The sequence below is a fragment of the Vulpes vulpes genome, chromosome 7, assembly GCF_048418805.1.
Source record: "Vulpes vulpes isolate BD-2025 chromosome 7, VulVul3, whole genome shotgun sequence".
NCBI classification, from domain to species: Eukaryota; Metazoa; Chordata; class Mammalia; order Carnivora; family Canidae; genus Vulpes; species Vulpes vulpes.
The window spans coordinates 24,198,720-24,215,494 of record NC_132786.1 but is presented as its reverse complement, the minus strand read 5'-3'; the positions used below and the strand labels follow the sequence as shown (position 1 = coordinate 24,215,494).

The 16,775-nt window shown below is 46.7% G+C and overlaps 1 protein-coding gene across 2 annotated transcripts in view; it reads right to left on the bottom strand.

Annotated features, from left to right (window-relative positions):
- Positions 1 to 3,826: 3,826 nt before the first annotated feature.
- Positions 3,827 to 16,775, bottom strand: part of UBE3C (ubiquitin protein ligase E3C) — a 127,575-nt gene continuing 114,626 nt past the window's right edge. For both annotated transcript variants that reach the window (XM_072763262.1, XM_072763263.1), the window contains exons 22-23: positions 13,405 to 13,535; positions 3,827 to 5,364 (exon numbers count right to left, since the gene is read on the bottom strand). In XM_072763262.1, the coding sequence (XP_072619363.1) occupies positions 5,194 to 5,364; positions 13,405 to 13,535 (302 nt within the window). In that variant the 3' untranslated portion in view covers positions 3,827 to 5,193. The remainder of the gene's footprint in view (positions 5,365 to 13,404; positions 13,536 to 16,775) is intronic.

The window sequence follows — 16,775 nt, the reverse complement described above, 5'->3', positions numbered from 1 at the left end:
GGTGTTGAGCAGTTCAGACGAACTGCTGCCCTAATGAAGCCTACATGCCAGTGGGGTGGGGGCGGATGGAGAATGAAGGTGTGGAGTGTGTTAATATATCAGACAGGGACTAGTGCTTCTCAGAAAATTGTGAATAAGCAAGGACAACTCACAACAAGGTTATGACAAGGAAAGGTGACACTGAGCAAAGAATCGCCTGAAGAAAGTGAGGCAGCAAGCCACCTGAGTGTCTGTGGGGAGTGCTTTCATGTAGAGGGAACAAGTGCAAAGGCCCAGAGTCCAGAGGAGGACACCAAAGAAGCCAGTGGAGCCCAGTTAGCAAGAGGTTGGGGATCCCCCCCTTACTGCGATGGAAGAATGGTGGACACAGAAGCAGGGTCTGGCCTGCAGTGCCCCGACCAGAATCCCGGGAGACACCTGCTCCTGTGCACCTGCGGCAGGGGTGGGGGACATGGGGGAATCGAGAGGGAGGGAACTGGCTCTGACAGCAGCAGGGGCCGGGTGTCACCCAGCACCAAGGGCACGGACCCCACACATCTCAAGTGGGACGCTCAGAAGTCCCTGCCCTCATGATTTGAGCTGCCCAAGAGTTTCTGAGGTGCTATCATCATTTCCCAACAACTACTCCCAGGGACCAACTGGGACAGTAAAACTGCAGACATGTGAGCTCCTCCCTTGGACCACCTGGCTCAGGCTGAGGGACAGGGCTCTGCCATGGGCCCGAGGTTCCTCATGGTGAGGGACGGACTCGTGAGGCTCTACTGCCTGCAGCCGAGCAGAAAGGACCAGAAGGGCTGGGCTCACCCACCACTGTGCTCGCCCCAGGGGACCGGTGTGTGTGGGGGTGTGCCCAACAGAGGCACACGTCCTTGTCCCCACAGCCTTATGTGGAACAGGTATTTGCAGATGTAACCAAGGACCTTGAGAAGGGGTCACTCTGGGTTCTCTGTGGGACCTTGATTCCAGTGGACGAGCATCTGTAGAGAAGGGCAGACACAGATGTGACATGGGCAGATGTGGGGGCACCAGCGGCCGCCAGGACACGGGGAGGCAGGGGACAGATGTTTTCCCAGTTGGGGCCGGGCCTCCGGCACGAGGATGGGTGCTGAGCTCGTGGCATGGCCACCACAGGAGTCTAACGTCCATGACACTCACGTTCTCTGCGCAGATCGTTCCCCAAGCTTCTGCAATCCGTGCAGCCATGACTCTGGGCCTTGTATCTCTGGCTGGCCCTCCTCTCATGGGTCCTTTACAGCATGCATTTATTGCCCCATCTCAAATTCTCAAATAGCGCCCCCTTCACCTAGCACTGTGTCCAAGCAGAAGCTTCTGGTAACACCACTCAGACACTAACGTTCACAGGCTCATCCTGAATCTGCAGTCCTGGCAGTTGACTCACCTTAGCACCAAGAGCTGCTCAGACCCTGTGTTCCCAACATACCCCACAAACGCCCCTACCTCCACAGTAAATTTGCGATCACAAGGCTACGCGCCATGATGCGGCATCACTGTCCTGGGCAAGTGACAAGGGACACGCCCTCTGCTTTTATTCTGCAGTAAAAACACCAAGTGATGAGCCTCCACTGCTGCTGTGCCCCCCCCACCCCGGGGTGGCCAGCGGGGGGGCTCCTAGCCAAAGCTGCGCAGCCAGTGTAAGGTGAAGTATCTTCCGCTCGCCGGCGTTGCCTGTAAAGAAGCCATGTCAGAAATCACACAGTGAGTTGCTAGTTGTCACAAATGTAACCCGAGGAGGCTGCTCCCGAGAGGCGCTGCCTCTGGATCCCGCAGTAGCAGGCTGTCAATGCACAACCCAAGGCTCAGCGGCTGACGGGAGCTACTGCTGTAAACCGAGGATGAAGGGGGAGATGCACAGGGCAAGAGGCAGGCAAGTCCGTGGAGGCAACAGCGATGGCGTCAACAGGGCTGCGTGCTGCTTACGGCAGGGGTCGGGCGAAGGTCATCCTTCTGCACTTGGTAGATGTGAGGCCGAACCTCGTAAGGCCACAGCTTAGAGTCCACTGCATTTCTACTATAGCAGTCCATGGGAGAACAGTTCTCCTCATCCCTTCCCTTTTTTTTTTTTTTAATTTTTATTTATTTATGATAGTCAGAGAGAGAGAGAGGCAGAGACACAGGCAGAGGGAGAAGCAGGCTCCATGCACCGGGAGCCTGACGTGGGATTCGATCCCGGGTCTCCAGGATCGCGCCCTGGGCCAAAGGCAGGCGCCAAACCGCTGCGCCACCCAGGGATCCCCTCCTCATCCCTTCCTAACACAGTTGCGAAGCCCAAGTGTCTAGATTGTCCCCACCTTCACAGACACAGGAGCCGATGCACAAAGTACTTAGGCTTAAGAACTCGCCCTCAGTACTTTCTGCAAGCAGAGAGCTTTGCGTGGCCCCTGGCCCTGGAGCCCACCTGCAGCCTGGCTGGTCCTCAGCTCTCCAAGGCCTCCCACCAGGACTTGCTGAGGCTGCCACTGCGGCGTGGGGTAAGGCCTCTGTACACCCATAGTTTGGGAAGGAGACATGCCAGGGGAAACCTGCTGTTGGTGTGGTCCAAGCGTGGCCGTGTCCTCTCAGGCCAACACGCATGTGCTGTGCCTCCTGACCTGGCACAGGTGAATTTCATGGAGTTGACTGCCTTGCATGTCTGAGTTTAATTTTGTGGCTATAAGAGGCCAGCTAATCATTAGTGTTGGTTTCCTTCAGGCTCCTAGTCAAGGCTCCAGATTTCTATTTTATTTTTATTTCTATTTTATTTTTATCTTCATACACCTTTGGCTGTCTTTCTTCAAGGTATGAGATGGCTTAAATATGAAATTATGTCCAGCTCACCACTCCTCTCGAGGAAGCTTCTGGAGCCCACAGGTGTGCGAGGCGCTGCCTCAGTTCTCCGTTGTTGTGAGCGGCATGTCTGTGTGAGAAGGCCTGCGTGGATTGGCCTGCATGGATGGCAGGCTGCCGCTTGCCGGGGGCCGTGCCACGAGGCTTCTGTGGGCTCCGCGGTGCCCGGTGGTGCTGCAGAGGCGCATGGCACACATAAGCCACGGGGCGGGGTTGTCACCGGCACCAGGACAGGATATGGTGACAAGAGCACTGATGAGCGAGGACACTGGCCAGATCCACCTGCAGGTGACAGCTTGTGAGAAATACCTGGAGTATGCCCTACTTTAATTCAACGTTCAGGTTTGAGCACAAAACTACCAGCAGTGAACATGATGCAGAACAGAACACAGAGAAAGGCAAACAAGGCACTGTACGAGAGCCTCCCTTTAGATATAATGGTTCTCAATACTGTCTTGCTAATCCTTCAAGTGCCCCAGGAGGGTGGCAGTCCCCTGGGGCAGGGGACCCTGGCTGTCAGCAGCAGCCCGGGAAGGGCTCCCCAGCACACGGCCGCCTGCCAGAGCCTCTCCAAGTGTGCAGATGGTTGGCATCCTGTCTGGTTTGTTGGGTTCTCAGCAATAATCACAGGCTGTTCTTACACCGTGTTACCTGACGTCACTCATGCACCCGTGATGAAAATAGTCCATTCTTAGAATTTCAATTGTTTCAGCAACTAATCACAATGATTTCAGGGGACTCCAAAACAGTCTTGGGGAAAAAAACATTTAATGCAAATATTTAACCACTGGAACATACAAATAAATAAATAAGCTCAGAGAAGCTAAGAAAAAAAAAAAAAAACCCAAGTAGAGATAACCACCCATCTCCCTTCAGTCCCAGGTAATCCATTTTCAAAATACTGATAATAAAATACACAAACTATTATAAGAAGATACAGAACATTCAACATAACCCAACTTAAGATAAAAATAAAACCAAGGACAAACCCTAATTATTTTATTTCTGTATATCAAGACTACAAACAGCATTTAAACACTTAATTTATTATTCAAATTATGAAATTATACATTTTTTTTGATATGGTCATTGTCTTAAAAGTGTCATTCAGTATCCCCGCATTTAAAAGCATATTGCTAATTCTGGTCAATTCCATAGGACATCCCACAGCCCCAGTGACAGGAAACGCTGGGCGAGGCAGAGGGAAAACGGAAGGAGACACCCCCCCCCCCCCCCCCCCGCCCCCGGCAGTAGTGAGGGTCACTCTGGCTCCCACAGCTCATGCTCAGAGAGCGAAATCACCCAGCAACAAGGCAGGTCCTGATAAAGTGCCTTTTTAAGGAAGGGTCATCAATACTCCTCTCCCCGGACACGCGTTTGGGACTGTCCAGTCTTCTCCAGGGCAGCACCATCGAGAAGCAGAGGGTGCAGAAGCATGGCGCACTACCCAAATACCCAGGAGGAGGGGCGGGTGCGGCCCTGGGGGGAGGAGGATGGGCGGCGGCCCCGCCATAGCAGGCCGCCACTTTGGTTCAAGTGACTTCAATCGATGCCAGTGTCTGCTCTCCCCAGGTCACTGCTGATCACAGGCCACACGCGCTGTGGGAGCTGGACAAGCCTGCCCCTCGCCCGGATGCTCTCCAGCCACGATGTGGAGCCGGACATGGAAGAGGGATGGAGCATCCCCCTCACACACACCCACACACAGGAATACCCAAACCACCACGCTGCGGTCAACGGTATACCGAAACAAGCATGCTAGTCCCGTTCAGGGGAATGGCTTAAAAAGCACAAATAAAATATTCTCATTGTTGTGTATTTTCCAAACCTAACCACTTTGGGAAAAGGCAGCAGGAGAGAAAATGCCTTTAGTTTTAACAATTGGGATTGTAAACAATTCAGCCACACGAGAAGCAGAGGGCCCTGAGAGGAAGTGTCTCCCCTCCCAGGCCCTGTGTCTCCATAGACCGAGTAAGCGCAGCCCCCGGTGGGAGCCTGGGCACCTCTGGACGGGCTCGAGTCCATCGGCAAAGCCAAAGCTTCATCTTTGGTTATTTCATGGAGTCGCCACGCATCTGAGGCTGTGCTCTTCTTGGCAAAAGGACTAAAGTAGCCACGTGGCACATAACATTTGTTATTCTAAGTTCCTTGAAAAGCAGTATCCATCTAAGTAAGTGACCACGACTTAACGGACCATCTAGAACATGGGGAGGGGGGAGTGAGGGACAGGGGTTGGGGAACACAGGAGAGCTGCAGGAGTCCGGCCCCAGCCCCCTCAGTGGCCAGGGGGCACCACCCGCAGTGTGGGCGCTGGTCACCCCTCTGTGGAGGGTCAGTCCCAGTCTCAGCTCAGCTCAGCTCAAAGCCAGCAGCACATTCGATAGCATAGAGGAGCTTACTCCGCAGAAGGGTCTCGTCGTAAAACTCAGGAAGCTTCAGCAGGTTCATGCAGGTGCTGGCCGTGGGGAGCCGCTCAAGGTCAGAGCCCCCGTTGTGAATGCAGAATGCGGGGTACAGCTCCTGAAAGACAGCAGGTATGCAGGACGCAGCTTTAGCACGCAGGCCCTTGAACAGATTTTTTTGAGAGCACACAAAACCTGCCTGCTTCAAACAGTGAACCATTGTCACATTTTCCCAAAAGACATCTGGTTTCTCATTACACTGCAGGCAGAGCAGTATAGCGTACCAAATACCGTGCACTACGTTTTGTACCTGAGAAAGGACAGGAATAATGTTCACTCATGGCAAACAGAACCTCTCCAGTGAGCAGGGCCTTTATGGCTTTGTGTTTTAGTCTTGAATTTTTGTTAAAATTCAAAAAGGTATGAGGGTCAAGACTTGCATATATATGCCTATTTGCTTCTGTTAAGACAGACAGAAGCCACCCGGGGAAGGAGCAGAGTGCAGGGACGTCTTCTAACTCAGGAGCCATGCGACGACGTAGCAACAGGATGTACAAACCAAATTCACTCAGGAGGGGAGAAGAGTAATCTCAAATACTGAAAGCAGAACGAAACAAAGGAACTGTGCACGGTGGCTTAATCACAGAGGGAGGCATTACTCCGAGTGGTGTTTTTTAAGTTTTACTATTTGAGAGAGAGAAAGAGAAAGAGACAGAGAGAGAGTCATGAGCACAAGGAGGGCAGAGGGAGAGGGAGAAGCAGGCTCCGCACTGAGCAGAGAGCCCAACATGGGGGCTCGATCCCATGACCCTAAGGTCATGCTTCACTTACTGGGCCTCCCAGACTCCCCCCGCCCCTGCAGTGTTGTTCCAAGACCACTACAGAGTTACCTATAACTCCTGCATATCTATACAGAACTGTGACTGACTATGGACCCCAGAACTCACTAGAAGATGAAGCCAAAGAGCTAACTGAAACCATGAATATCATTGGTAAAACAAATTCCAAATATAAAATCAAAGAAATAAAAATCTTGGAAGTCTAAATTTGAATTGGAAATGTCAGTTTGAACTTGTGATGAATTTTCTCTTAGAGATAAAACCCACCCATTTTGTAACTGTCCGTAGTTTCCAAGGCCTGGAAACGACCACGTGTGACAAGGAACAGACTGAGCACCCAGGTCTTGGCTTCTATTGACCCATTTCTCATGGAAAGGAATCAGGGCTCTTTAGGAAAATACAGGATTCCACGTGGAGCTAGGAAATGCACCTGACAAGTGTCACCACGTGTCACACCAGAAAGCAAGCTTATCCCAAACCCCCTGGGTTATAGGGCACACCTGAAGGCAGCCCTATGCCCAGATGGCACACTCTGAATACGAGAAAGAATCCTTGCAAATGACCAAAACATAAAATGTTAAAGCCCATGAGTTGATGGTGATAGTAAAGGAGTCAAACGTATGGTTGCCTAGTCAACCCACTCAGTATTCTGAAAACTGGTCAATGAACAATGATCACGATTTATTTTTATCTTTTCTGCACCAAATAACGAGAAAAAATGAAGTTTTTCTTTGGAGGAAATTTCATCTAAAAAATGAAGAGATGATGTAGTTGTAATATGGCTATTTTACAAGCGCATGAAAGAGTGGATCTAGGGAGCAGCAGACAGTGGAACCTGTGCCCCAGTCCGTGCCCAAGCCCCTTGGGCCACCGACTCAGACATTGGGTCTTTGACGCCCAAGTGAGAAAATGTAAAGCAGATGACGTTGTCTATGCAACATTACTGCCAAAGAAAAATTCATATCTGGAGTCTGATGATCCTCTAACGGCCAGTTTAACAAGATGTACAAAGGAGCGATGAGGCTCCTCCATCAGTTAAAGGACAAAAGTACCAGAGAAGAGGGAGGCCGACAGCATGGATGAGAGAGAGAGAGGAGAGCAGTACACTGAGCAAACGCAGTGGATGGTAGCATCCCTCTGCTTATTTTCTCAGGCACAGTGCACACTCTCTCCATCTCGGCTGCCAGCTCCCAGCCCACGAGCAGCGATGCTTGGGGGTCTTATGTACCTTCCCACACATTAGTGCGCAGACAAGAAAATATTTTCTCTCTCTCCATTTTAAAATATGTTAGCACACCATGTATCCTGGGGTGTACCTTGATCATTTTTCTCGTGATACCCTGTCTTTATGATCTTTCCCTATCAATCCAATTCCCTCCTTTTGGGGGGCTGAAAGGTATGCCACCAGATGTATGCAGCAACATTTGTTGATGTTATTGATCTTATTAATTTTACAAATAATAGTGCTATGAATAAGCATGTGCTAAGTCACTCCACACTTGGGCAGATGTATGTGAGATCTCTGGAAATGCCAGCTCTTTAATAGCTACAAATAGCCAAGGACTCTAACTTCCTCTTCTGCACAAATGTCATTAGGCATAAGATGTGATTTATATGTTCTCCTCCAACAGGAGCCCAATGAAATAGAGACTGTCTTCCTCCTGAAAGCCTGAATCTGTTAACTCTCCGGCAAGTGTCGTTTTAGCTCTATTACTACCTGCATTCCCTGACTGTGCCAGAAAATGGGGCCCAGGGAAGCAAAATGGTGGCCTACTCACACAGGTGCCTGGCTAGTATCTGGAACTAGGATGGTTTCACCTCCAGGCCAGTGCCCTGTACACTGTCACATGCTTCCTCCTCAGAACTGTGACAAGACAATCTATGCTTTCAACACCAGCGCAAAGGCTCCCACCGATACTTGCTAGCACTCTCTGTGACTGTTCCTCTCCAAGGCGTAGCCTGGCCTAACTGCCCGCGAGGCCAGGTTGGCAGCGGGCGCTGAGAGCCTACCATGCATGTCTTCTGATCTCTACTTCCAGGATTGTATCCTAAGCAGAGACACAGATGATGATTTATGCACAAAGATGTTCCTAGCATAAGGAACTAATAAAAAACAGTAAGTAAATTGTGGTAAATTTGCATGATGTGACATTATGAAGTTTATTAAAACTATTTCAAAGATGACTTAGTATGAGGAACAGTGATCCTGATGTAATGCTGAGTGAAAAAAAGCCTATAAAACTGAGCACATAATCAGCCTAAATTATATTTAGGAATTATGATCGAAGAGTAAAAAAAATGACCTACCAACCACTGTAGTGGAAATGAGAGAACAGAACTGGAGCAACGTCCCTGTTCTGATGGGGATACCTGGAGCCCTGTGCCCCAGCACATCAGGTGCCCAACTGCCCACAACTGCCTCTCAGCTGGTTTTGTTCCGCTTGTGTGTTAGATTTAGCATGTATTTTACAATGGGGCAAAACTGAGGGATAGCACAGCCCACAGAATGCTGAGTTGAGACATACACACTTTTTATCAGCCTTTGTACATTTCCCACTGGTAAATTAAAAACTTCATAAAGTGTATGTGGCAAAAAAAAAAAAAAAAAAAAAGTGTATGTGGCATATAATGTGAGCTAAAACGACTGTCTTTTATATATTTTTTTAAGTTTTTTAAGAATTTATTTATTCATGAGAGAGAGAGAGAGAGAGGGATCCCTGGGTGGCGCAGCGGTTTGGCGCCTGCCTTTGGCCCAGGGCGCGATCCTGGAGACCCGGGATCGAATCCCACATCGGGCTCCCGGTGCATGGAACCTGCTTCTCCCTCTGCCTGTGTCTCTGCCTCTCTCTTTCTCTCTCTCTGTGACTATCATAAATAAATAAAAATTAAAAAAAAAAATTAAAAAAAAAAAAAAAGAGAGAGAGAGAGAGAGAGAGGCAGAGACACAGGCAGAGGGAGAAGCAGACTCCATGCAGGGAGCCTTACGTGGGACTAGATTCAGGGTCTCCAGGATCATGCCCTGGGCTGCAGGTGGCGCTAAACCGCTGCGCCACCAGGGCTGCCTTAAACCGACTCTTTAAAATTGCAGTTTAGGGATCCCTGGGTGGCGCAGCGGTTTGGCGCCTGACTTTGGCCCAGGGCCCGATCCTGGGGACCCGGGATCGAGTCCCACGTTGGGCTCCCGGTGCATGGAGCCTGCTTCTCCCTCTGCCTGTGTCTCTGCCTTTCTCTCTCTCTGTGTGACTATCATAAATAAATAAAAATTTTAAAAAAATTGCAGTTTATATGCTATTTTAAGTGTCTCGTAAGAGTGTGAGAAGAGGAACCAAAGGAGACATAGCAAGCACATTACTTACATTTATTATTTCACATTCTGAGAACATCGAGGGCAATAATTTTCTCAAATGTGTGAATAAACTAAAATGAAAACATTTCACATTTTGAAACACAAAAGGGCCTCTGCCAGTATAGTCAGCACAGGGGACAGGTGAGTGACTGGCTAAATGGGAAGAGCTGAAATACATTTTGAGTTAAATGCCCCATTTTAGCATTTCTTTCATAATGCTAATTGAATTTCCTATTTGGAGTCTTAAAAGTAAAAAAAAAATGAAGTTCTTCATTGAAATCTGAGTCAAGGGCACTTTTTTGTGCATAATTAAATAGAGCACAACGGGAATTTGCATTAATTCAGAGTGAGAAAAATCATCAATTTGTTATGTGGCCTGATGGCAACTTAACAATTTTCTACAGCGCTTTAATGATTTTTTTGTCTGTAACAATCACATTCATTGAACATATTAAACTTTAATTAGCTTTAGCAGACGCTATTCTTCTCCAATAATCCAGCACTAAGGAGTTTTGTAACTTTTAAATTATGCAAGTTTGCCTTTGCTCTTTACAGAACTGGATTGAAGGACACTGTCTTCTCTTACATCCAAATCCTGTCGACCCTTCACCTGGCACACAGAGCCAACTGGACAGCACAGATATTAAGGTGATTTTTTTCCACCCTGGAAGCTTAACTTAGGTTAAGTTCAAGATTAGCTTAACCCAAGGTTAGTTTGACAATTCCAAAGATATTTTAAAACTCTAAATTAAAAAAAAAAACAAAACTCTAAATTAAATTTCACATTTAATATATTTCAGATCCTTGAAAAAAAATCTACAATAGGGAGATTGTCTCACAGCCTCCAAAAGGTATTTTTCGTGGTACAGTGACAACATGTTTATGATTGTATGGGGGTCACTAACAGGGACAATAGCCTTCTCACTGTGACTCCATCTGGGATTTTATTTTTATTTTTATTATTATTTTTTTGGGGGGGAGCTTTTTTTTTTTTTAAGATTTTATTTATTCATGAGAGAGAGAGAGAGAGAGAGAGAGAGGCAGAGACACAGGCAGAGGGAGAAGCAGGCTCCATGCACTGGGAGCCCGACGTGGGATTTGATCCCGCAACTCCAGGATCACGCCCTGAGCCTAAGGCAGATGCTTAACCACTGAGCCACCCAGGGATCCCTATTATTATTTTTAAAAGATTTTATTTATTCATGAGATACACAGAGAGAGGCAGAGACAGAAGCAGAGGGAGAAGCCGGCTCAACGCAAGGAGGCCGTATGCAGGACTCGAACCCTGGGACCGTGGGATCACGCCCTGAGCTGAAGGTAGATGCTCAACCGCTGAGCTACCCAGGTGTCCCTCCATCTGGGATTTTATTCTTTTTATTTTATTTTATTTTTTTAAGATTTTATTTATTTATTCATGAGAGACATAGAGAGAGAGAGAGAGAGAGAGAGAGAGAGGCAGAGACACAGGCAGAGGGAGGAGCAGATTCCATGCAGGGAGCCCGATGTGGGACTCGATCCTGGGTCTCCGGGATCATGCCCTGGGCTTAAGGCAGCACTAAACCACTGAGCCACTGGGGCTGCCCTCCATCTGGGATTTTAAAAACCAATGTAAGCCCCTTACTTCTCCTGCCCTCTGAACTTGAAATGCTTCCACTGGTCTTTTACGCGGACTCCTCCATTGGCTGCCCAAACGTCTAGAACCTACACCCCTTCCATCCAGCAAGACCCCAAATTTTTACTGGCCTTGGATTAAATGAATCAGGAGCTGGCAGACATCCAGATGAGTGGATCCTCCACTCAATTCTGACAGGAGCATATCTTCTAAACTTCCTTTCATGAATTTTTTTTTACTTCTCAGTTTGGTGTCATTTTGAAACTGGCAGATTCTAGAAGCCTGGTCTTTCCTAATAAAGGTTACTGATAAAATGACCTAATTGTATTACAATCTTAATATGTAAGAATTCAGCTTCCACGACTGCTTACATGACTAGATGCTAAAACTAAGGGGCCACCGAAGAGGGCTCCCCCGAAGAGGGTTTGTGCACTCGTGCACCGCCCGTGTTCCTGCTCTCCACGCCCTGCAACGGCAACATCCCTGACTGCAGGGACACCTACAGGGAACCAGAAAGCAAAGACATGTTTCTTTCAGGTGGTTGCCCGATTTTCTTTAGGTTCACAGAGGCCCCTTTTCATGTCTGGTCATGGCGCCAGTGCATAAAACCATGAAGCAGATCCCTCTAGTTCTTTTGGGGTCAGCAGGGGGCAGTTACACACCAGACCAGAAGCGTCACTCAATCTTTCTGAATTGCTCTGTTTAGGTGTGTTGCTGGTACACAGAATATTTTAACCCTGTCTGAAAGTTTTTTCCCTTTAACAGATGAGTTTATTCTATGTACATTCACTGTAATGGTTCAGCCTTCTCTCATTGATGTGAAGTGTCCACTTTAGGACTGTTAAGTGTTAACTTTGTTTTCTTTTTTTTTTTTCCTTTTTTTTTTTTAACTTTGTTTTCTATATCTGGTTAATGAAGTGGGTTCCGTTTGTCTTGTTGGGCATGCTATTTTCCTCCTCTGATACTTTGGAAGACAGAAGAGTGGTTTTAGTTCTAATGTCACTGAAAATTATTCACAGCTTCCAAAGCACAACAATGTCAATAATGCAGGTCCTGTGACCAATAAAACCACTGCCCTCATGCCACCCCCCCCCAACCCAACCTCTCTGTTTTAGGGCTCCAGCTTTGATGGTACTAGTGGGATGTTGTATGAAGCTACTGATAGTCAACTTTTTTAAAAAGAACTTTTATTTCTAAGTAATCTCTATTCCCAACGTGGGGCTGGAATTCACAGCCCCAAGGATCAAGGGCTGCCCACGCCACTGACTGAACTGGCTGGGTGCTTCTATTGATGTCAATTTTTTTTTTTATGTCAATTTTTAAAAATAGTTTGATTGGAAGGCGCCTGGTGGCTCCAGAGTTTAAGCGTCTGACTCTTGATTTTGCCTCAGGTCATGCTCTCAGGGCTGTGAGATGGACCCATCAGAGTTACCCTTGGCACTGGGTACAGAGTCAGCTTGAGATTCTCTCCCCTGCCCCTGCTGCCCTGCCCCACACCCCTCTAAAAATATATGTGTATATATACATACAAATAAAGATAAAATAAATAAAAATAGCTTGATCGAAGTCCAATTTATATTTAGAAGTTCTCTGTCCAATTCTTACTTTTCTATACTTTTAAAATAATTTCAAAGTAAAAATTTATTTATTTATTTATTTAAAAGATTTTATTTATTTATTCATGAGAGACACAGATAGAGAGAGGCTGAGACACAGGCAGAGGGAGGAGGAGCAGGCTCCACCCAGGGAGCCCAACATGGGACTTGATCATGGGTCTCTAAGATCACACCCTGGACCAAAGGCGGTGCCAAACTGCTGAGCCACCAGGGCTGCCCACAGTTAAGTTTCTGAAGACTCAAAAGTTGAAGGTGGATTTTCTACTGCGTGGGGTCAGCCCCCTCACCCCGTGCCGTTCAAAGGTCAACTGCACCTCTGCTCATATGTTATCATTCCCAAACACACGACATCCACATTTTGGGTGTGTATTTTCTTCAGTTCAGTAGTAAAACTGGCCTAAGGTGCATTACAGACTTAGGAGATGGGCCGGGGAGCCCACCTCAGGGCCTGGCAGCCTGCAGGCCCCGTTCACAGGCAGGCATGATCACTGCCATCACACCAACAGGTTAACACGAAGACTGGCAACACGAAATACACCTAATAACCAAAACTTAATCAACCTGGCTGAAATACTTAGTTAATGTAGCTAAAAATAGAAAAAATTGGTGTTATAAAAGCCCTACACAGTATATGTTACTCCCTGAGAACAATGGGTAGCACACTACTTCATTTAATCCCATGTGTTATGCTGCTGTTCCTAGTTACATGCTGGTTTTTAAAGCAAGTGACACAAAAGCTGAATACCTTAAAGCCCAGGAGAGGGGGTCGGGAGCAGCTGGTCACAAACTTGAGCAGCTTACGCTTTTCTTCATCCGTGAACCCTTCCACAACTCTCCAGAAGACTTTGATTACAGGATGGTCAGCAGAATAGCCTCCTATGACAACATGAACAAATGTTTTATTAAAAACAAGGTAATTACAAAACAAGATTGTCCTAAAAACCCCAGAGCAATAAACTGGTAAGAGGAATTCACTGCTGCCCACCTGCTAGTAATGGATGCTAGCTCACGGCTGAGAGCCAACTCCAGAGACACCTTTCTTTGTTTCTAAGTAGGCTCCACACCCAACATGGGGCTTGAACTCAAGACCCTGATTCATGACTGAGCCAGCCAGGCATTCCAAGAGACACCACTCCTTCTGCTCCTGGGAGATGATGGACAAGCACAGGAGGAGGCAGAATGAGGCATAGCCTGCAGCTACAGGATGAGCCCTGGCAGCAAAGGAAGCTGCAAAGGGGTCTGACTCTTAGGAACTCTGCTGGCAGTTAAAAACCAGCCTCTGTTCAGTAGCAGACGCTAAATAACAAAGGCTTTATAGGAGAGCCATATATCTGAAAACAGCACACGCTGGGATTTTTATATCTAATAGAGCTAGTTATTTTCCCAATGTGATCGTAGTGTCTAAATTCATTTTATCACCTGTTCTTGTGATAATAAGGTACAGACCATGGCTAACCACTAACCCTAGCACACGATGAGACCACTATTCTCAAATGTAATATCTGCTACTTACAGCTTTTAATCTAGTTAAGTGCTTCCTAAAACTGAAATAATTGCTATATATTGTTCCCTCATTGTTAATATACTACAGAAATAACATCGATAAAATATCTTAAGTGCATTAATTGGCACCAAAATGAATATGATAATATTTTAAAACCTATTTACTGGAATAGCTAAGACCATTAAAGGTATAAGCTTTCAGTGCAGATAGGGTAATGCAAACAACCCAAGACAATTTCTTGGCAAAGGAATGGTTGGATTGATTTCATTTTTTTAAACTTATGACTTGATAGTAGGGACAAAGTGACCTTATGTATTATCTGCCTTTACATAAACATTAGAGTTCAAAATTACAGCAATAAGAATTACAGAAAGGGGAGATACATGCATATATTTATATACATAAATAGATACACATTTACTTATGTAAACGATGTTAGCAAATGTAGAGTTTTGCAACAGTCGCCGTAAACCACTTTGGAACATTCCCATTTCCTTGAGCAAATCCCATGTTCCCCTACAGATAACCAGCATCTGCTATCTCTGCAGGTGTGCTCTCTGGGATGGCTCATCCACATGGCAGAGCACACGCAAACACTGCCACCTGTACCATGCTCTTGTTCCAAAACCCGGTCAGAGGGACCTGGGAGGAAAGCCTGGGAAACAGCACTCAATAAGACAGAGGAGGGGGATCCCTGGGTGGCTCAGAGGTTTAGAGCCGCCTTCACCCCATGGCATGGTCCTGGAGTCCTGGGATTGAGTCCCACATTGGGCTCCCTGCATGGAGCCTGCTTCTCCCTCTGCCTGTGTCTCTGCCTCTCTCTCTGTCTCTCTCTCTCTCTCTCTGTGTCTCTCATGAGTAAATAAATAAAATCTTAAAAAAAAAAAAAAAGACAGAGGAGTCTGGGTGGGGTGGGTTCTTTAAACTGTGGTAAAGTACAGAAAATATATTTCATCATTTAAACCTTCTTATTTTTAAGATTTTATTTATTTACTCATGAGAGACACAGAGAGAGAGAGAGAGAGAGAGAGAGAGAGAGAGAGGCAGAGACACAGGCAGAGGGAGAAGCAGGCTCCCTGTGGGGAGCCTGATGTGGGACTCAGTCCCGGATCCCAGGATCAGGATCACATCCTGAGCCAAAGGTAGACGCTCAACTGTTGAGTCACCCAGGCGCCCCATTTAAACCTTTTAAAATTTATCTTTATTAAAAAAATAATTTATTTTTTTCCTTTTTTAAAAAATTTTATTTATTTATTCATGAGAGGCAGAGAGAGAGAGAGAGGCAGAGACACAGGCAGAGGGAGAAGCAGGCTCCATGTAGGGAACCCGATGTGGGAATCCATCCCGGGACTCCAGGATCAGGCCCTGGGCTGAAGGCAGGCGTGAAACCGCTGAGCCACCTGGGTTGCCCTTTTTTTCCTTTTTTAAAAGATTTTATTTCAGAGAGAAAGAGAAAGAGTGTGAGGGAGTGCATGAGTGAGGGGAGAGGAAGAGGGAGAAGCAGATACCCACTGAGCTGGGAGCTTGACGCAGGGTGTGATCCCAGGACCCCAAAATCACAACCTAAGCATAATGCTCAACCAACTGAGGCACCCTTTAAGCCTTTTTTAAGAAAAATTTGAGAGAGAGAGAGAGGGTCATACGGTGAATCTATATTTAGCTTTTTGGGGAACCACCAAACCATTTTCTGTAGTGGCTACTCTATGTGCCTGCCATCCATGAACACAGGCTCCAGTCTCTCCACACCCTTGCCAACACCTGTTATAATTTTCTACATGGTGTCTGTTTGTGGTCGTCTTCATGGACGTGTGAACTGTGTTTCACTGTTGCTCTGATTTGCATGTCCCCAGTGATTAGTCATGTTGCACATCTTTGTGAGATTACTGGCTGTTTGTGTTATCTTCTTTGGAGAAATGTCTAGTCATGTCCTTCTTCCATTTTTTAAAAAATATTTTATTTATTTATTTATTTATTCACGAGAGACAGAGAGAGAGAGAGAGAGAGAGAGAGAGAGGCAGAGACACGGGCAGAGGGAGAAGTAGGCTCCATGCAGGGAGCCTGATATGGAACTCGATCCCAGGTCTCCAGGATCAAGCCTTGGGCTGAAGGCAGCGCCAAACCGCTGAGCCACCCAGGCTGCCCCCACCTTCCATTTTTGAATTGGCTTGTCTTCTTGTTGTTATGAGAGGTCTTTATATATTTTCTTTTTTTTTTTTTAAGATTTTATTTATTCATGAGAGACACAGAGAGAGAGAGGGAGGCAGAGACACAGGCAGAGGGAGAAGCAGGCTCCATGCAGGACTCTATCCTGAGTCTCCAGGATCAGGCCCTGGGCTGAAGGTGGCGCTAAACTGCCAAGCCACCGGGGCTGCCCGTCTTTATATATTCTGAATATATATATATGATTTCCAAATATTCTCCCCCTTCTGTAGATTGGTCTTTTAAACTTTCTTGATAATGTCTTTCGATGTACAAAGTTTTGTAATTTTGATGAAGCCCAATTTATACATATTTTTTCTTTTTTTGCTCATGCTTTTGGCCTCATATCAAAGAATCCAATACCAAATCCAAGGTCATAAAGACTTACCTTTTCCCCCTTAGAGTTTTATGCT